Source organism: Terrapene carolina, unplaced genomic scaffold, assembly GCF_002925995.2.
Source record: "Terrapene carolina triunguis isolate 2854851 unplaced genomic scaffold, T_m_triunguis-2.0 Scaffold580, whole genome shotgun sequence".
NCBI classification, from domain to species: Eukaryota; Metazoa; Chordata; order Testudines; family Emydidae; genus Terrapene; species Terrapene triunguis.
In genome coordinates, this window is record NW_020664931.1 from 5401034 (window position 1) to 5422513 (window position 21480).

A 21480-nucleotide genomic window follows, 5' to 3' on the forward strand; every position below is an offset into this window, starting at 1 on the left:
CTTGCCCAGGGACTTGTGCCTCTGAGCCCAACCTGTGGGGAAGCCAGGAGCACTGTCTTTATGCTGGTTTCACCAATACCAAAGGTGTGGTGCAGTCAGAGTGCTGATCTTGAGCTGTGCCCCAGATAGAGCTCCCTGGAGGCAGAGATCCTGCCAATCCAAAGGGTCAGGACTCTTTGACTTAGAGGAGACATGCAGGACAGTGATAGACAATCCTGGGCACTGCCATAGCTGTGCACTTCACCTTGCAGCCCCTCTGGGGTGGCTCAGAATCACTGCACCCCACTGGCAGAGGTGGGCACTGCACCACACAAAAGGTAAGCCCAGACCAGGGGTGGGAGGAGAGCAGTGATTCCATTTTGTGAAGAAACTTGCTTGGAACTTGGAAGGAGGAGCACAGGTTGCAGGAGGGAAGAGTTTGGATGAGGCACGAGGAAGTCAATCTATGTGCACATGGTTAGAATGGCAGCTGCTGGTGCAGCACCTCTCTAAACAGTCTTCTTAATAAGCGCCAGTTTAGTTTAGAGTCAGTAACATGGTCCTGTCATGTTGTTACCCAGTATGCAGTACATGAAACATGGTGGCTGTTGACCGGTCAGTCTAGTGAGACTCACAGCAAGGAACGTTATTAACAGGCAAACAAAGCAGAGCACTTAGAAACAGAGCAGAGGCAGCATGGAGGGACTCAGACCACTGGGAATACTGGATTTCAACAAAAAAATCTCGCACAACATGCAAGCAAGAACTGAATCTGTACACAGCGCTGACCATGGGGTAAACATGAGAAAATGAAGGTAAAGCTTTTTTAGTATCTCACTGGGGAAAAAAGACGAGAAGTGAGTGAGACACTATTGCCAGGAATAATGCCCAAAATACTGGAACTGCTAATAAAGATGTTAGATGACTACTTTGATCCCAGACGGAATGCGGCTGTAGACAGAAGCTGTTGTTTACCCAAAGCCAAGGAGCAGAAGAGGGAATAGATATTAGGTTACAGATCTGAGAACTCTGGCATCCGCATATAACTTTGGAGACATTAAAGATTTCCTATTAGAGACAGCATCATTTGTGGGACACATGATTCCACCTTACAGGAGAGATTGTTGAGAGATACAGAGCTAACCCTAGAGAAATGCCTCCAAATAGCAAGGGCAGCTGAACTCCCCAGGGAAAGATCAAAACAGTGACAGCCACCAGTGCAGAACAAGTAAACAGGCTCAAGCTAAAGAAACCCCAGAGACAGGCTGACCAAGAATGAAGGCATCATGGTCCTGTATATATATTAAGGAAAGCAATCCGAAAAGCAGAAAGAAAAAAGCCCAGCCTATGGGCAACAATGGAAGAGGTGGATGAGAAATAAAACCACTCCTGTGTCCCAATGCTGCAGCTACTCTAGGAAGAAAAAAGCAGCAGTACATGCTGTGATTGAGGACCTAGACTTCCAGCAAAGAGGAGAGTATTTGCAGTATGACTTTAGCACAGGGGTCGGCAACCTTTGGCACGTGGCCCATCAGGGTAATCTGTTGGCGGGCCGCGAGACATTTTGTTTACATTGACCGTCATCAGGAACGGCCCCCCGCAGCTCCCAGTGGCCGCGGTTCACCACTGGGAGCTGCAGGGGGGCCGTGCCTGCAGACGCTCAATGTAAACAAAATGTCTCGCAACCCACCAGCAGATTACACTGATGGGCCACATGCCGAAGGTTGCCGACCCCTGCTTTAGCAGATCCAAAGACTCTCAGTGTACGTGCACTGCAGAAAGAAGGCTGCCAGTCATTCCGCTGCCATATTTGTAACTATGCTATTAGATCAACAAGCAATTTGATTCCAGGTGGATTCTGGAGCCAGCTGCAATGTAATCCCAGCAACACTGGTAAGCAGCAACATTAGATGAGACAAAGAAATGTGGAGAAATGTGGCCAAGTGCTTGTGATGGGCTGTCAATAAGAAACTCACAGAACAAGAAACGTTATCGCTTGGAGTTTAGCACAGTTGACACAACAGTACCACCCACCGCTAGAGTCCCTATCAGAAACCTGTGAGCCCTTCAGCCCCAGCAGTTGACACACAATGATGCAGCATGGGGAAGGTCAGAGACCCAAGAACAAGCATTTGAAAGAGTAAAGAAAACCATAAGCAATGCACCAGTCCTAAAGTGCTACAACCCTACAGAGCAGCTACAGTGCGATGCTCAAAAGGAAGCCTAGAAGCAGCACTGATGCAAAGCCACCAGCCCATAGCATTTGCTAGCAGAGCTCTGACAGACTCAGAAAGGGACTATACTCAGGTAGAAAAGGAGCTACAAGCTGTGGTCTTTGGAATGGTACAATTCCAGTTCACTGTTGAGCACAACATGGATGTGCAGTGTGATTACATGCCATTAGAAAGCATCATGAAAAATCCACTGCTGAGTGCACCCAAGTGGCTACAACACGTGTTACCCTAACATCATAGCGCTGGATTCTCAGTAAGTTCCTGCCCAGAAGAGTCACTACTGGTGGCAGATACAGTGAGCAGGGCGTAGCTTCCAGACTAGAACACAGATGGCTCTGTGGAACAGGAGACAGAATCTACCAACATGCTACAATCCCTTTGCATCTCTGATGAGAGGCTCCAGACAAAACACCAAGCAGTAGAATGACTGATACTCCGGGTTTGGCCAGATCTCAAGGAGCAAGTGCCACAGGAGGTTACCCCTACTACTGGGTGAGGGATGAGCTGTGTGTGCAAGGTGGGATTTTGTTTAAAGCAAAGTGAGCGGTAACCCCAGCAGATTTAGGAGCTGACATCATGAGATGGATACATGGCTCACACCTGGGTATAAAGCCATGCCCTAAAACAGCCAGGGAATCTACTGGCCAGGCATGAATGCCCATTTGTGAGCATACATGGAATAGTGTAAGGTGTACAAATAGTATAGTGATCAACATAGGCGGTGTGTGAGTCTTTTGTTTGGGGATGCTACTTCCAGAAGCTCCCTAGAAGTGTGGGGGGAGGGCACTGTGGCCCCACCCCCTGAGGCCCTGCCCACACTTGGCCTCTTCCCCCAAGGCCCTGCCCTTGCTCCATCTCTTCCCGCCCCACTCCACCTCTTCCCCCAAGGCCCCACCCACTGCTTGCTCCTCTCTGCCCCCTCCGACCCATCACTTGCCCTTAAGGGGAGGGGCGGGGCGGAGCAGGGCCATGGTCTGGGTGCCGGTGGCCACCCCTCTTCTAGGGAGCTTCCAGCACTCCTGCCCCCCAGGGCGCAAAGGCAGTGGGCCAGTGCACCTCCAAAGGGAGATGACCTGTATCTGACATTTTCCCCCTGCATAGCCAACCTTTTTTATTTTGAGGAGGTTTAGCCTCCCCAAGCCTTTTAGATGCTCCTCCCATGGTGATCAACAACAGAAGGAGACTATGCAGCCTCATGAAGTCACTGCCCCACCCTGGGAAAAGGTCAAAACAGACCTGTTCACTTTTAATGACAGGAACTACATGGTCACAGTAGGCCACTGCTCCAACTTCTAGGAGGTGGATTATCTGGACGACATTCAGGCAAGAACTGTGATCAGTTCATATGAGGTAGTTACAGACTCAGGACAGCAGTGGTGATGAAATCGAAGACAACTGTGGAGTAGCGGCAGACATTTGGCACATGCAGACAGACAGGCCCAAGGCCAGGACCAGGAGAACATAGAAAGAGCCTCTGCCATCAGCTGATCTGATTTACGACAGTCAGAAACTAGGTATATGAGCAACACGGGACCAACAGGACAGCACCCAACAGGAAGAGCAGACCAGCAACAGTGTGGGAGTAAGTGTCCTACAAACAGCAATAACACAAATGACAAGTGGGAGGCTGGTTTGAAGACCAGCACACTTGAAGGTGAGGCTTAGCAGGCTACAGTGGAATGGTGAAGGCCACATACCTAGAGTGTGCTATGTACTAGTAACCTCTGGTCCTAGCAAGTCAGCAAATTCTTGCACATTGCACAAAGACAAAACAATAGCAACAATTATTAAAAGGAAAGATATAGCAACCTGTAACGAAGTTGGAGACCGGTTGCAGGAGGGAAGAGTTTGGAGGAGGCACCAGAAAGTCATTCTCTGCACATGGCTAGAAAGCTATCTCTTTGCAGCATCTCTGTAAATAGTTCTCTTTAAAAAAGAGCCAGTTTAGTTTTGCAGTCATGAAGTCCTTTCATGATGTTACTCAGCCCACAGTACATAATACAGAAGAAACCAAGAGATGGAGAATTCACTGCATTCTTAATAGTGTGGTCCAATGGTTAATTACCTTCACTGGTAAAACACAAAATGTGCTTCATTTCCAGTTTGAATTTGTCTGGCTTCAGCTTCCAGACATTTGTTCTTATTTTACCTTTCTCTGTTAGATTAAAGAGCCCATTAGTACCCTGTTTTTTCTCCCTGTGGCAGGGTGTACCAACCCCCCACTGGGCCACCGGGACTGGACCAATCACTGTGGACCCAGGAGACCATACCCCCTGACCCCAGCTGCACATGCTCCATAAAAAGAGACAGCTCAGTCTAGGCTGGTTGAGGAGGAAGAGGAAGGACATGTGTTGCAGGCTTGTATAGAAGTGCCTGCAACTCTTCAAGCAGTGGGTCACCGAGCTGCTGCCAACTGGGGAGATGTCCGAGATGCACCTTGTGGTAGGAAGTGATCGTTGGACTGTAGTAGAAGCTGACACTTAAACCCTTAACAGGGAATTTCCCTGCTTTGTAGGGCCCTAGGTCAGAACCTGGTGGAGAACGATGGGCCTGGGTTCCCCTACCCCCCACCCCTTTGCCACTAGGTGTGGCCCTGTTTGTTTGCTCTGCCCTACCCGGGGGATACAGACAGACTGATTGTTCTGCCCTGTGGGGGCTGAGGACTGATTGTTTGCTTGACCAGGCTGGGGTCCTGAGCCCTACTTGTTGCAATTACCTGATCCCACAGGGACTCCCAATGACTGTGTGATGGGGTGTACCAACCCTGCACTGGGCCAATGGGGGCAGCCCTGCTTCCATGCAGGTTTCCCCATGACACTCCCCATAGAGGTAGTTATACACTATAATCAAATCATCTCTTGATATTCTTTTTGATAAACTAAGCAGATGGGGCTTAGATTTAAGTCTTCTACTCTAAGACATTTTCTCCAGTCCTTGAATCATCTCTGTGGCTCTCTTCTGCACCTTTTCCAATTTTTCAACATGCTTTTAAAATATAGATACCAGGACTGTATGCTTTATTTCAGTATTCGTCTCACCAAAAATGCCAGGTACAGAGGTAAAAATCATCTCCCTACTCCTCCTCCTTCCCCTATGAGACACCCTAAACCACAGGCCCCTTTTCAAAATGTGGTTCCTGTACACGGAGCCTGGGGTTTTCAGAGTAGTCTCAGTGCCTAGATCACATAGCGTTAGTGGGAGCTGGGTGCTGAGTGCACTTGGGCCCCCTCTGAAAATACCACCTTCCACTTGGAGCTCTGACTTCACCAATTTAACTCTGCCCCAGCATCCAACATTGCAGTGCTGCCAACTCTCAGCATGTCTGGTGTTTCCTATAAATCCCCAGCTCCTGGAGTCATGGGATTATAGGACAATCTCATCTTCCAAAACAAACTCTGTTTCTCACCCTTGGGGTGGGGAGAAAAGCTAGCAAACAAGGCCCTCTAAAGGCTCCAACTCCAAAAGGCTCCACACGGATTATTGTGTAAAATTTAATGATTTTGAAGCCAGTCTCTGTATTTTGGGGCCTGATCCTGGTGTGGGGCTGGTGACATAACACTGAGCTCTCTCCACGCTGACTGTGACTATGAGTTGAGACGCCCTTCCTGTGGGATGGGGAAGGCCTGCTGTCGCTCGGAGAGATACTGAGCTACTCATACTGCAGGGTTCGACCCCTACTCTGGTTAGCAAAGCTGATCCCTGCCAACATATCTCAGTGACACCTAGGCTAATGGCATGCCCCAGACTGCCAAGTGCCCCACATCTCACATGGTGCTCTGCCCCCATCTTGTCATGCCTGCTTCGTTCTCACCCACCCGCTGTGAGCAAGCACCCCCCTGCACTGACTGTCCCAGCCAGTTTGTGCTGGTTCTTGTGTTGCTAAAGGGCTACAATAGTAATGAAAGCCTTCATGGTCACTGTTCCAACATCAGGCAAGAAACGGTGGTTGAGGGTTTGTGCAAAGCCAACCCTGGAGACTCCCACTGTAACAACCACCCTATCAGCCCATTATCAAACACACAGCAAAGGGGAAGAAACAGTGATAGCACTGGGAGGGAAAACACTCCCTGTGGCTTCCATTGGAACAATCCCCCTTAGCCCTTTCCCATTTGCTGGAGAGGCTTTTCTAGGGGAAGCACCTGCCAGGGAATCTGTTTGGCTGGTATTAACTGTCCGTTTGGGAACAGGAGCAGAGATGGGCTGGAGCGGCTGTGGTTGTTGTTGCTGGAGTCTGACCTTGGTCCATTTAAGACAAAATGAAACAAACTGGCCCAGGAGAAAGCGAGCGAGAGACAGAGTGTGTGTGTATGTGTGTGTCAGTCACTGACTCTCGCTGGTAGGTCACTGCTGGAAATCCCAGACCCAGCCCATGCTCTGAGCAGCCACAGCCAGGCCTGGTAGACTTGTGCCAGCGTGGGGCTATTTAAGGCCCTGCTTTAGCTGCCTCTCTGCTCACAGTTTCCCAGCACTGCTGCAAGGGGTCTTGGCAGCTGAGCTGGACACTTATTAGATAGAAACAGAGAGCGAGAGAACAGGACACTACAGAACTACATCCCCAGCAGCCTCCCAACACCAAGTCCCCAGCTACCCCCTTCCAGCAAGACCTGGCACCCATCCCACGACAACCACATTCTAGCCCCTCAGCCCCCCCCCAACTCCTTCCTGCCCCCAATACCCATCTACCCACTTCCTGCCAGACCTGGAACCTATCCTCTAGCTGCCTCCTTCCAACCCCTTGGCTCCCCAGCTACTCACTGGCACGCTGCAGTGGACCCTGGGCAGAGCCCCCAAGCAGGGAGAGAGCCCGTTGTAACCCGTTCTCACACACTATACAGGCCCCTGCTTGGAGATTTTATTACAAGTGAAAAAGAGCCACAGATGGGAATTTATTGATGAATAAATCTCTATTTCTGTAATAATGCAATGGCTGCGGTGGACAGAAACTGCTCCAGGGGGATGTGCTCCCCACAGCAATGAGACCTGCCTTTATCAGGGAGGGGGTGTGGTAGCTGGGGGGTGGGGATTGGCTCCCATTGCTGAATCAGTGCCTGGGGGAGAACTGGTGCCTGGGGGGATCAACACGCGGGCGGGGGGAAGTGGCACTAATTGGGGAATCAGTGGCCAGGGTGGATCTGTACCCAGGGGGATTGGTGTCTACTGGGGACAGTGCCCAGTGGGAACTGGCACCTGTGTGGGATTTGGCAGGAACTGGAGCTCAGTGCTTTGGAACAGATCTTGCCATGGCTGGTATTTTGACAGCCCCTTTCAATGTATTCCTGTCCTGCTGGAGGCACGTTGTAGGGCCTTAGATACTGATTATCCTATAGACAGGCTCCACAGGGAGATGGCCTCCACTCCCCCAAAGGAGGTTCTCTAGGACCCCACAGCCTGCTCCTCACCATGCCAGTTCTCCACTCTCCAGGGGCAGTTGACGTAATGCAGGGCCCCGCTGACAGGGCTGCGCTGGGCAGGATCCAGGACCAATAGGCTCCGCAGCATGTGGGTGGCCTCAGCCGTCAGGCGCCTCCAATGGCGTGGTAGGTCCTCATCCAGGCCTGACTCCTGCCACAGCATGAAGTCCTCAAAGAAGGGGTCAGCTGGCAGGCTTTGCTCCCAGGGGAAGTAGCCGGTCAGCAGGCAGAAGAGCATCACACCAAAGGCCCAGGCATCCAGGCTGGCATCGATGGGCAGGCCCTGGGCACTGGTGGTGTTGCTCAACTCCGGAGCGGTGTAGGGGATCACCCCAGCCACCAGCTTGAGCCGGGTGCCCTTGGGCCGGGTGAGCCCGAAGTCGGTCAGCTTGATGCGCCGGCACTCAGGGTCGAAAAGCAGCACGTTCTCGGGCTTGACGTCTCGATACACCAGCCCCCGGCTGTGGATGAACTCCAGGGCACTCACCAGCTGCTTGGCACACTGCTTGGTAGCTGGCTCGGGGATCCCGTCCTGGACAGGGACAAAGAGAGGAGATGTTGCAACCCACAGCACCATTGCAGCCCCGCCAGCCGAACGTGCACCAGCCAGCTTTGCATTCAGGGGAGACTCTGGCACTTCGAATGTTGGAGATGGAGGTTCTCTGGGTACAGTCATTACCCCCAACCTGGGGCTGAAGAGGAGATGGTGCCCCTAGTGGGGCAATGCCCATTCCCTGGGCAGGGCCCATTCCCTGCCCCCCTCATCCAGCTAGTCCCACAAGCTGGGGCTGGATCAGAGCTGGTGCCCCCTAATGGGGAAAGCCCCATCTCGACACCCCCTAAGCCAGCTAGTCTCCCACAGATTGGCCAGATGGGTGCTAGTGCCTCCTACAGGAGAAGGCCCCATGTCTCATTCCCTTTCCTGGCACTCACCCGTGGTTTGATGATGGAGATCAGGTCTCTGTGCAGCGCTGGCTCGTAGAGAAAGCCGTAATGCTGGCTGGACTCAATGGCAATGCCAAACATGCTGATGATGGCAGGGTGGGTTGCGAGGGAGAGCGCCACGCAGTACTCATACAGGAAGGTGTGCAGCTTGGTGTGAGCTTTGGGCAGCAGCTTGAGAGCCATGGGGGTCCCTGAGGATGCGGGAGAGAGGTTAGGCTCCCTTTGAAAAGCTGCTCACACCATGGCCAGACAGGCAGGGCATTGGGCAGCCATGGGGCATGGAACCGTGGAACTCACTGCCACAGGGGGATCTCCAGCCAGATCCTGAGGGCAGGTGTTCACTGTAGGAGCTGGTTAAGAGGAATGGCCATTCTGAGAGTGGGCCCAGCCAGCTGCATGCTGTGTGGGTAGGGTCTGACCTGGGGCAGCAGGGGGTGAGGGATACCAGACTAGATAGACCCATTTGGTCTGATCCAGAGCAATGAGAGGGAGGGATTCCAGGTTAGATGGGACCATTGGCCTGACCCAGGGCAGTAGGAGAGAGGAGCTGAGGGTCAGAGAGAGCAGAGGTGGGGTGGCGTGCAGGTCCAAGGTGAGGGCAGCTCCTTACCTCTCTGCCTGTGTGTCACCAGCACCACATGGCCATACTTGCCCCTGCCTAGCTCCCGGATGACCTGGTAGTGCTCAGCCACCTCGGTGCGCACCAGGCTCTGGGCTGTGATTTCCAGCATCTCGTCCAGCACGGCCAATGCTGCTGCTCCTGGGCACTGGGCCATCACTGAGTCCTGCAGAGACACCACAGGCTGAGCCGCGGCAGCTCCCACTGGACAGAGAGAGCCAGATCTGGACCTTATACACCACTCCATCCCTAGGTGCTCTACGGGAGCCTGGGGGCCTGCTGGGAGTGGTGCCTAGCCCAGCACTCAGGTGATGGTGCCCTGTCTGCCCAGCAGCCTTCTGCACTGCAGGCACAAAGTGACAGGTGAGGGGAGAACTGGCTTGGTGACCTGATCCCCCTTTGTTTGTCCTGGGTGAGGAGCTGGTTAGCGCTGGGTGGAATGGGCACTGTCCAGAGGGAACCCAGCTGAGACTCCCGTTCATCTCATCCAGGCCAGGGAGATGCTGCCTCTGGTGGGAGGAGGGACTGCTGCCAGGAACAGCCCTCCCAAGCGTCCCCAACCCAACTCTGTGAGTGGAGGGCAGGATCAGCATCTTGTGAGGCTGTGCCATCACCGCTGCACATGGCAAGAGGCTCAAATGTGCCAGTCTCATTCTCCATCCCCGGTGCGGGGTCCCTCTGGCTCAGAATAAGGCTTGGAGCTGAGTTAGAGCCCTTCCAGCAGCCCTTCTAAGTGCTTTTGGAGAGACCAGACCCCACCTAATGGGGGAGTGGACAGATTATCCTATGGACAGTGCGCTCACAGTGTTCTGTGTTTGGAAGCCACCAAACCCCCACCAGAGCAGCAGTGTGTAGATGTGGCTAGGCCTTGCATGCTGTGTATAGTATTTGGGGAAAATCCCCCAAACCCTGCCCATGTGGATCCTTCCTATTGCAAATGCTGTGTAAGAGCCAAAGGCACAAGAGCCCTACACAGTGCCTCTCATGTGCTGCCAGCCCGTGCACTGCAGGGATCCAGCCAGAGGCACAGTGGGTAAAGGGGTAAGGCCTGACTCCTCAGCACACCTGAGAGATCTGTAAAGTCTGGCACTGCACAGCCTCTGGCTGTGAGGAATGGCCACCTGCCCTGACATGGCTCCTGAGGCGTCCGCACTTGAATCCAGTGACTGCTCCCTGGCTGCTCAGGACACACTCAGGAGTGCCTGGGTCTAGTGCTGGGGGAAGAAGTGATTTTTTTTTGGGGGGGGGGGGGTTCATTGACAATTTCAAACTCAAAGAAAAATCAAAACATTAAAATTTGTGCAGATTTTTTTGTTTTTTTTTCAAAACAAAGAACTCTGTGAAACTGACACAAATTCTCAAAACGTTTCAATGTTGCTGAATCTGCATTTTTTGCTGAAAAGAATTTTGGTACCAAAATGTCCCCCAGCTCTCCTGGGGACTCTGGCTGGGCGTGGCAGCTCCAAACATCCCCAGGCAGCCAGCCCCATCTGTGCACTGAACAGAGCACCCTCCTGCCCAGATGGGAAGGTTGTGGCACTACCCTGACCTGCAGCTCTACACTTGTCCCTCCCTGCCAGCTGTGCCATTCAGGGTCCCTGGTGCCTCCAGGCTTGGAGCGGGCAGAGCCCTCTCAGAAGCACTGCACTTTCCTTCTGACTCTGAGCCTGGCAAGGTCCCCTGGAGCCTGGGCATCTCAGACCCATTTTACAGGGAGCGGCGGGGGTGGGAGGGGAGCAATACCCAACTCATGAGACCCTCCCACTCCCAGAGACCAGAAATTGATCCCTTCTGATTAGGGGTGCCCTCACCTGGTTGCTTAGTTCTGGCCAGGCCCTATTGGGGGGCCCTGGTGGTAACATTGAGCAGTGCAGGTTCCAGAAAGCCATAGGGTCTGTCCATGTCCAGCAGCCTCTTTTTAGTCATCGCAGCTAAGCTCTGGTTCTGCTCTACCCTAGGGCCCCTACAGCGTCTATCTGTCCCATGCTGTCACCCTGAGCTTCACTGGTTTCTACCAGCCTGATGCCAGCAGCCAGTGCAAACCACACTGGGTGGATGGAGTCATTCTGGATTTACAGTGGTGGGAATCAGGGCAGAGCCCAGCCCCTCGAGTCCATTGAAACCAAACTCTCAACTGATTATTTCTGACTTGTGTGATCTGAAGTTTGGATGTCATTGTATAGTGATTAGATGCCCTTCACAGATCTATCATCTAATCTATCCAGTGCCAAATGACATCAGAGGTTAACTGACGCAACTCATTCTCATGCCAAGTTTCCCAGAGAGCTGGATACTCAGCTGGTTCTGGGCACATTGGGTGTAGAGCTCTGCGACTCTACCCCCTTTCTCCCTCCCCCACTTCAAGTCCTCTCTCAGGTACTGGTGCAGTGCCATGGGGCCCGAGTCTGCCCTATGCTGTTTGTGGCAATTGTCTCTAGGCTCTGCTTTCCTGTCAGGCCCCTGGCTCTGCTCCTGCTCTCCCCTGGGATTTCAGTGCTTCTAAGCTGCTCACCATTCACTGTGCTCTGGGGGCAGAATCCAGTTCCTCTGCCCCCCACAACCTGGCCCAGTGCAGCCTCTGGTCTCTATAATGACCCCCAGTCACAGCACCTCAGTGGGCAAAGATCCTGAGCCAGCAGCACAGACCATCCTCTATAGCTCAAGCTAACAGGGTCCTAGCCTTAGGTAGCAGCACTAGTCACCTGGCTGGACTGTGGTACACACTGGACTGGTAGATCAGAGCACCTTGCCCCAAGTGTCTAAGCCAGACACAAGAGATCAGAGCCCCACAGGCCTGCTGGGACTTTTGCCCTGAAAGACTCTGACTCTATTGAGTGAGGGGCATCATGCTGCTATACAGGCAGGTGCAGCGGTGGGAGAATGAGCAAGAATAACAGGTATGTAGCCTTTTCCCTTGGGTTTACATCGCTTCATCTAAATCAAAAGCCAAAGCTTGTGCCTCCTCCATCCTCCCCACACCCTCTGCTGTTGCTAAATTACACCAGAGCTCTGGAATCTAGTGATTTAGCCATGAAATTGCTAGAGCTCGGGAAAGCTCTAAGGGCCAGATTTGCACAAGAGCTCAGGGCCAGATGTGATGGGGCTCAGCATCCCCAATTGGGGCTAGCTTCTCAGTGAGCACAGCTAAGAGCATCTCTGGAAACCTGCCCCCAGTCAGGTGTGCAAAAAACTCACACCCCTCCTACCCCCCATTTACCCAGAATTGAGAGAAGCAACCGGGACCCCCAGAACCCACCAAGTGCTGTCATATGGGCTGAGGTTCAGCATTGCTTGCTCTCTGGGTCAGCTGCAGCCCTTGCCCAGGTGAGGAGTCCTCACTGACAGGCGTGAGCCCATTGGGGAGGATGGGCATAGGGGCTGGGTTCAGAGTGTAGGAATTAAAATGATTATGATCATCTCAGGAAAATGGATCCACCAGGGAACATGACACTGTCACTGGGGAGACTCAAGCCTGTGTGCATGGGAATGTCTTTACAGAAGGAAGTTCAGGTTACACACACACCTTAAGGGTTTGTGGGATTGGGCCCTTACTGCCTCAGGGACAGGGCCTGCAGCATCAGGCCTGTAGCTTGCCCAGCCTCTACCAGAGCAGTTCTCCTCCAGAGTTGCTGGGCCTGCCTCTGGCGGGTCTCCTGTCATCAGCTCTAGAGGGGCAGCACCACTCTTGCCTTGAGTCACAGGGTTAGGGTTTAGCCTAGTGCTCTTTGCCTTGGTGAGGGGTGAGTAGAACCAGAGCTGGGTTGCAGCTGGCGGTCTCCCAACATGGCTCTGTGTACTGTGCTGTGGGTCTGTGCCTGGTGCTGAGCAGGTAACACTGTTACCCTCTGTGGCACCTGCCACGTCAGCAAGCACAAGCTGCAATTTGCAGAGCACATGGTGCAACGACTAGAGCTGAGGATGAGGACCCCAGAGCCCTAGCCAGGGCTTATCTCCCCTCAGCTGAGCTGGAATTGGGGAAAGGCTGGATCCTTTATGAATCCATCCCTTCTCCCCATTCTCCCTCTGGGCTGTATCCCAACCCCCCTGGGGACACTGCTGCCAGTTGTCAACACCGGAGACCCCCCTCCCTCTCCCCTCCAAATACTCTCCAGTTTACAGCAGCACTTGCTGCATGGAGCCCTGAGCTGCTGGGATTGACAATGAAGACCTGACCCTACAGCAGGACCCTACCCATTTGCCTGCTGATCCTTACATGCAGGCCTTTTGGGGGGGCAGGTGAAAGCTGATCGCCTGGGCAGCACATCCTGAGCCCGCATCACCGCAACCACCCCTCAGAGTCCAGCTAACCTTACCCACCCCCCTGCTGGGGGGAGGAATTCCTCCCCAAACACCATCCTGGAGAAGCACTAAGTCACCCATATCCCCGGTGCACTCACCTCCCACACAGGAGAGGGCACTGCCCCTCTGCTTCTTCCTGCCCTGTGCATGCCTGTGTCTGCTTTCCCCACAGCCTGGCAGGTCACCTGCCCTTTCCTGCTCATCCACTGCATCGCTCTCTTTTCAGCTGATTACTAGCAATGCTATTATTATCGATAATACAGCTAATGCTTACATGGAAGGCTGTGTGATTCGAGCACAAGGGCTGGGAGTCAGGGCTCCTATCCCCAGCTTTGGGAGAGGAGTGTGATCTAGTGGGTTAGAACAGGGTGATTGGGAGCCACACTCCTGGGATCTAGCCCACCTCTCTTCCTTGGGCAGATTAGGGGTTGAGATAGTACATGAGGATGGAAGATGGTCTGGCTGTGTTGTCCTTGGAACTGTATTAAATGCAGTAACTGCATATGCTGAATCACCTGATAGACAGCTGCAATTCAGCTCCTTCCTGAACAAAAAATAGGCGCTGTAGGATGAACGATTATTATTGGTTACTGTTAGTTACTGTAGGTCCCGAGTACATCCCACATTCCATGCACCTACAGATTTGTCCACCTCTGACTTGTTTGGAGAGCAGTACCAGGTTTACAGTGGCACCAATGGCACCGTCGTGCTAGGCCCACACTCTGGGGCCCATTATGGTTGCCAGGCAGGAGCACCGGAAGCTCCCTAGAAGTGAGGGGACCACTCGCACCCAGACTGTGGCCCCATCCCCCTGCTCTACCCCTCTCCCTGTGGCCCTGCCCACACTCCACCCCCACTTCACCCTGAAGCCCTGCCCCTGCTTGGCCTCTTCCCCCCAAGGCCCTGCCCACTGCTCTCTCCTTTCCACACACCCCCCCCCCATTGCTCACCCTTATGGCAGGAAAAAAGTGGGAGGGCTAAAAGTGATAGGGCCATGGCCCCCTGCCCCACCCCCATTCTGGTGCCCCTGTTGCCAAGTGTCTGGTTTTCGCCAGGAAAGTCCAGTCAAAAAGCAGACCTGGCAATGTCTGGTCAGTACTGCTGATCGGCCACTAAAAATCTGACTACAGGAGTAACCGCAATCAGCCTCCCCACCAGGAGGGCAGGAAGAGCAGTTGCTGTTGCCTGAAGGAGCTGCAGCTCAGCTGGAGAGAGAGAGAGAACTGGCTCCTGAAGACCCAGCTCCAGCAGAGAGAGGTAGGTACCGGCAGGGCCGGTGCAACCACTAGGCGAACTAGGTGGTCACCTAGGGCGCCAAGTGGTTGGGGGCTCCAAAAAGTGGAGGCACTGGAGAGTCAGAGCATCAGCTTGCGGGGGTGGCAAGCCCCAGCCATGGAGGAGCCGGCACGGCGCAGGGGGGCAGCAGCGCTGCTAGCGGGGAGAAGCCGCGCCCCCCGCCCCTCCCGCCCAGGCTGCGGCCCGGCGCCCGCCCCCCCCCCCCGCGGGCCCCTCCTTGCAGGCGGCGGCCCCCTCGCCACGCTTGGGTTCTGCGGCTCCCAGGAGTGTGAGCTGCTGTGGCCGCCAGGGCCCGGGGCCCTGAGCCTGCTCTGAGAGGGGCAGTGGCGGCGGCGGCTCACACTCCCAGGAGCCGCAGTGCCTGAGCACGGCGAGAGGGAAGCCAGGGGACGCACGGGGGCTGCCACCTGCATGCATCTGCTGCAGCCTGCAGGAGCCCGGCTCCCCCCTCATCACGTTCAGGTTCTGTGGCTCCCGGGAGTGTGAGCTGCCGCTGCCACTGCCCCTCCCGGAGCTCCCCCCCTCCCGCTGCCTCAGCACTCTGCCGGGGAGGGGCTGCACGCTTGGCAGCCCAGCAGCCTGTTTTGCCTCCACGTGGAGCCAGCATCTGACCGGCATGGGCATGGTAAGGGGAGTCCCAGGGGGCAGTCAGGGAGCAGGGGGAGGGTTGGATGGGTCAGGAGTTCTGGGGGTCCTGTCAGGGGGCAGGGAGTGGTTGGATGGGGTGTGGGAGTCCCGGGGGTCTGTCTGGGGGGCGGGGGTGTGGATAAGGGTTGGGGCAGTCAAGGGACAGGTGGGGGGTGGAGTTCTGGGGGGCAATTAGGGGCAGGGGTCCCAAAAGGGGGCAGTCAGGGGACAAGGAGCGGGGGGTTGGGGGTTCTGAGATGGACAGTCAGAGGGTGGGAAGTGGGAGGGAGTGGATGGGGGTTGGGTTAGGGTGCGACTCTCCCCCCGTTCTCTATTTTGATTGTTGAAATATGGTAACCCTAGGCGAGGGGGGAACCGGGGGGCACATGGGGGCCGGCGCCCGCATGCATCTGCTGTAGCCTGCAGGAACCCCCAGGGGAGGGTGCCGGGCTGCAGTCTGGGCAGGAGGGGTGGGGGGTGCAGCTGCTCCCCACTAGCGGCGGCATCGCCGCCTTTGCAGGGCTGCTGCCCCCCTGTGCCGCGCCAGCTCCTCCATGGCTGGGGCTCGCCGCCGCCACAAGCGGGACGCTCTGGCTCTCCGGTGCCTCCGGAAGGCGGCTCCTCCCTGCCAAGCTGCTGCAGCGGCCCAAGCCCAGCAAAGCCCGTGAGTGGCCTCGGGGCGGGGGCCGCCGGGGTGGGGTAGGGAGGGCTCATGGGGGGGCTGTGCACCCTCCAGGGGAGTTCAGGGGGCGGGGAGGGGGGAACCTGGTCTGGGGAGCAGCCCCTGGGCACGGCTGCCCCCTGGGGTCTATAAAGGCTAGTTGGATTTGCCCCTCAATGAACCGATGTGCAAGGGGGGGCGCAAGGTGGAAGTTTCGCCTAGGGCGCAAAATATCCTTGCACTGGCCCTGGGTGCTGGTTCCACACCACCCTGGGGATGATCCTGTCCACTCCCCTCCTGTTCCATTGTGCTTGCCCCCGACCCCTGCCTTGCTCCGGGGACCAACCTCTCCTCCTGTCTTTTACAATCGTCCCCCATGGGGGCCCACACATATGTTTGGCGCCAGGCCCATCTGGAGAGCACTAGCTGGTGCAGCAGTGGTTGGGAAGAAGAGGGAGGATATAAAATGCAAGCCAAGGTCACTCCTGGAAAATCACCCATTCTTAGAAAATGCTCCTGAGAATCTGTGCAGAGGAGAGAGGCCATGGAGATACAAAGTCTCAGCCAGCACCCTCACCCCACAGTTATCACCAGAGGAATCTACTCCTGGGTAGGTAACATTGTCCTGGTGCTTTTACTAGGCTGATTGGCACATGAGTGTCAAAAAAGGGGCACTCCATGCATTCCAGGAGCCAAAGTTAGACAGAGCCATGTAATGATCTCACTGAGACAGAATTATGTAACCGTACATTCATAGAGCCATAGATTTTAAACCCAGAAGGGTCCATGTAGTCTAACCTCCTGTGTATCACAGGCCATAGAATTTCACACTTTCACAGAGTTACCTGTGTATCAAGGTCTATAACTTGTCTGGCTAAAGCATATCTTCCAGAGAGACAAGGTGGGTGAGGTAATATCTTTTATTGGACCAACTTCTGTTGGTCCAAGAGACAAGTTTTCAAGGCACAAAAAGATCTTCTTCAGGTCTGGGAAAGGTACTCTGTCTAGATCTACACTTAAAATGCTACAGCTACACAGCTGTGGCGCTGCAGCCACACCACTGTAGTGCTTCAGTGTAGATGCTACCTATGCCAATGGGAGGGGTTCTCCCATCAACATGAAGTAGTCCACCTCCCCAAGAGGCAACATAGTTAAGACAACCTAATTTTATGGTGTAGACCAGGCCTCAGAGTGTTACAGCTATATACAAAGTGGAACAAATTGTTTAGCATAAGTAGTTAACACCCATTCAAGATGAAGGGGCCCATTAAACACTCCTGCAGTCATGACAAAAAGGGGAGGGGCATAAATCCAGTGTTGTAATGAGCCATAAATCCAGTGTCTTTATTAAAACCATGATTTTTAGTGTTTAACAAAGTTATGAATTTAAGTTCTCAGGCTCATCTTGTGAAGGTGTTGTGCAGGTTTCCTTTAAGGACAAGGACCAAGAGATCAGATATGGAGTGGTCATTTTGTGAAAAGTGTTCACCCACAGGTGATATGGTGTGTTTGTCTTTTATCATCCAGAAATGTTTACAGTCTTAATCTAAAGACTTCAAGAGATGGACAATCCACCACTTCCCTTTTTTTGTTTGGTTCAATAGTGAATCACCCTCACTGTTAAAAATTTGTGTCTTATTTCCAGTTTGAATTTGTCTGGCTTCAGCTTCCAGGAGCTGGTTCTTGTGATGTCTTTCTATGCTAGATTAACAAATCCTTTAGTATTCTATATTTTTTCTCCATGAAGGTGTTTGTACACTGTAATCAACTCACTTCTTGGTCTTCCTTTTGATAAATTAAACAGATTGGGCTCTTTAAGTCTTTCACTCTAAGGGCTTGTCTACACTTAAAACAGTACAGCAGCACAGCTGTGCCACTGCAGCCGCACAGCTGTAGACACTACCAAAACTGACAGGAGGGGTTCCCTCATCAGCATATATAATCCACCTCCCTGAGAGGCAACAGCTAGGTTGAGAGAAGATTTCTTCCATTGACCTAGCACTGTCTGTATAGGGACTTAGGTCAGCTTAACAATGCCACTCAGGAGAATGGATTTTTCAGACCAAGGTAGTTAAACCAATCTAATTTTCTAGTGTAGAGGAGGCCTAAGGCATTTTCTCCAATCCACGAATCATTTTTTGTGGCTCTTTTACCCTCTCCAGTTTTTCAATATCCTCATTAAAATGTTGAAACCAGAATTGAACGCAGTATTCCTGTATTGGTCTCACCAATGCCAGATACAGATCACATCTCTATTCCTACACCCTGCTGCCTTATTTATACATCCAAGGATTTCATTAGCCCTTTCTCCCACAGAATTGCATTGGGAGCTCATGCTAAGTTACTTGTCCATTATGATCCCCTAAATCATTTTAAGAGTCACTGCTTTTCAGGATACACTCCCCAATTCTGTAGGTATGGCCTGCATTCCTTGTTCCTACATATAACTTTGATTTGGCTGTATTAAAATGGAGCTGAGTGAATAATTGATTTTGGGGTTCAGGAGCCAAACTATAAAAATCTAAAAAAAAATTATCTGTTCAGTTTGAACCAAAACTGAGGGGTTTTTGGTTTTTCCCATCAAAACAAAAACAAAAAAAAGGGGGGGGGGGAATCATTTTTGTTTGAACCAAACATTTCTTTTGACCCCAAATTTTTTTTTTTCATTTTTTCATTTTGTTATGGATCATTTTTAGATGTGTTTCACCCTTTTTGGTGTTTTGTTTTTTAAATAGCTAAATTTAAAACAAAACACTGTTTCAAAATGAAACATCAAAATGAAACATTTTCTTTTCTGGCCAAAACTACTCACCAACTTCAACCTAAATTCACAACTAGTTTTGATCCCCCCAAAATGCATTTTTTTGGTGAATGTACCACTCACCAAAATTGTTTTACCCAACTCTATATTAAAAAACATTTTGTTTGAATTGGACCAATTTATCAAGCGATCCAGATTGCGCTGTATCACTGCCCTGTGCTTGTCTTTATTTATCACTCTGCCAATCCTTGTGTCACTCACACATTTTATTAGCAGTGATTTTATATTTACCTCCAGATCATTGATAAAAATATTGAATAGTGTTGGGCCTAGTACCAATTCCTGTGGAACTCTACTAGAAACACCCCCATTCCATGATGGTTCCCCACTGATAACTATTCATACAAATTCAACATGACATTGATACAAATTCAATATGGCACACATTAAATGGATTAAAAACTGGCTAACTGATATGTCTCAAAAAGTAATACTAAAGGGGGAGTCATTATCGAGAGGGTCATTTGCAGTGAGATCCTGTAAGGATCAGTTCTTGACCCTACGCTATTTAACATTTTTATCAGTGACCTGCAAGCAAACTTCAAAGTATTACTGATAAAGATTGTAGATGACACAAAGATTGGGGGAATGGTAAATGAAAAGCCAGGTCACTGATACAGAGCTATCTGGATCGCTTGGTAAGCTGGGTACAAGCAAACAATAAGTGTTTTAATATGGCCAAATGTAAAGTCATACATCTAGGAATGAAGAATGTAGGCTATACTTACAGGATGGGGGACTCTATCCTGGGAAACAGTGACTCTGAAAACAACTTAGGGATCATGGTGGATAATCAACTAAACATGAGCTCCCAGTGCAACACTGTGCCCTAAAGGGCTAATTCAGTCCTTGGCTGTGTAAACAAGGGAATCTAGAGCAGAGTAGAGAGGTTATATTACTTCTGTGTTTGGCACAGGTCTGACCGCTACTGGGCTACCATTTCCAGTTCTGGTGTCCACAGTTCAAGAAGTATGTTGATATACTGGAGAGGGCTCAGAAAAGATCGACGATAATAAAAGGATTAGAATACATGCCTTATAGTGATATACTGAAAGATATCAGTCTATTTAGTTTATCAAAGAGAAAGTTAGCGGTGACTTGATTATAGGCTGTAAGTACCTACATGGGGAACTATTTGATAATGAGTTCTTCAATTTAGCTGACAAAGGCATAAAAAGATCCAATGACTGGAAGCTGAAGACTCAAAATAAGGTGTACTTTTTTTTTTAACAATGAGGGTAGTTAACCACTGTAACAATTTAACAAGGGTCATGGTGGATTCTCCAACACTAGCAATTTTAAAATCAAGGTTGAAAGATTTTTTCAAAGATATGCTCTAGTTCAATCAGGAACTAATTCAGGAAAGTTCTAGGGGGAATCAGACTAGATGATCACATTGGTCTCTTCTGGCCTAATAATCTATCTTCAGCTTTTTAAAATCAGTCAGCGAACCAGTTCTTAATCTCCCTGGGCAGAACCATGTAATAATCTCACTGGGACAAAACTGTGTAACTTTTTCACCCAGACAGAGCAGTATAACAATCTCACCGGACAAAACTATGTAACAATCTTACCGGACAAAACCATCTAACGATCTCTCCAGGATAGAAGTGTGTAACAATTTCACCAGGACAGAGCTGTTAAATTATCTCACCAGGCAGAACTGCATAATGATCTCACCGGATAAAGCCACGTAACAATCTCACCAAGCAGAACCGTGTAACAATCTCACCATTGATCAGATGGCACTGGTTGCCAGATGTCTGGAACTGCTGGGCTCCATGTTGTGCAGTGCATTATCCCTGCTTTCTGGCGCTGGTTTTGGGGATATCTAGTCATGCCTCTTTGTGTGCCTATCCTTTGTCTTTGACAGTGACTGGACAGCATGACCCCCACTCCCCTGCCTGCCCCAAGCCTCTCACCTTCTCCAGCAGCACAGTATTGACTGCTGCAGGCTGTCCTGCTTCTCCTGTTGCTGCTGCAGGGCTCAGCTCAGTCTGTGCTGTGCAGCTGGAGGGGCTGTCAGGCATTACGGGGCTAAGCGTGACGCTCCGCCCCCTCCCCATATTTCTGGCCCTGGGGGACTTGCTACTTCTGCTCTGAAGGTGACAGCAGAGGGGAGGTGTCTCGTGTGTTATCTATCTGATAGGGCACATGGAAAGGAGGGTGAAACAGGGTCCTCTGCCCTCACAGCGCTTGGAATGGGGCTACTGCTGCCCACGGAGTCTTAATCCCATGAACCTCAGGGATGCTCTGGGTTGAGAGGGCATCTGCGGTTTGGGGCTCGATCAGTGGAATTGGGGACTATGCCTTTAAGAGTTGAGCTTTCCTGGCAAGGCGCTGTGAAGCGCTTGTTGTGCACAGCTAGTTGCAAGTTGGAACCTGACACAGAACAAAGCAGAGCTCTTACAGGCGCCGTTGTAGCGCGGTAGTGTGAACATTTATTATAGAGACAGGAGGGATTCTTCCCTCGCTGTAGTAAATCTACCTCTCCGAGAGGCAGTAGCTAAGTCAATGGAAGAATTCTTTCTGTCAGCAAAGTGGTGTCTACACCAGGGCTCAGGTTGGCTTAACTACATCACACAAGG

General features: G+C 51.9%; 1 protein-coding gene across 1 annotated transcript; it reads right to left on the reverse strand.

Annotated features, from left to right (window-relative positions):
• Window positions 1–7025: 7025 nt before the first annotated feature.
• On the reverse strand, window positions 7026–20877 carry LOC112111094 (serine/threonine-protein kinase SBK2-like). Its single transcript, XM_024206377.3, has 4 exons — window positions 20815–20877; window positions 9180–9354; window positions 8558–8760; window positions 7026–8156 (listed from the first exon to the last, which is right to left on the reverse strand). Exons 2-4 carry the CDS (start codon window positions 9343–9345, stop codon window positions 7587–7589), a joined length of 939 nt encoding a protein of 312 aa, XP_024062145.2. The 5' UTR covers window positions 9346–9354; window positions 20815–20877; the 3' UTR covers window positions 7026–7586.
• Between the last annotated feature and the right edge of the window lie 603 nt (window positions 20878–21480).

What these genes read in the sequence shown, in the direction of transcription:
- LOC112111094 (XM_024206377.3), bottom strand. Translation starts at nt 9,345, where the DNA reads ATGGCCCAGTGCCCAGGAGCAGCAGCATTGGCCGTGCTGGACGAGATG. An exon ending in GGTGACACACAGGCAGAGAG is followed by an intron (nt 8,761 to 9,179) that starts GTAAGGAGCTGC and finishes CCGCATCCTCAG; the next exon opens with GGACCCCCATGGCTCTCAAG. An exon ending in TCTCCATCATCAAACCACGG is followed by an intron (nt 8,157 to 8,557) that starts GTGAGTGCCAGG and finishes GTCCCTGTCCAG; the next exon opens with GACGGGATCCCCGAGCCAGC.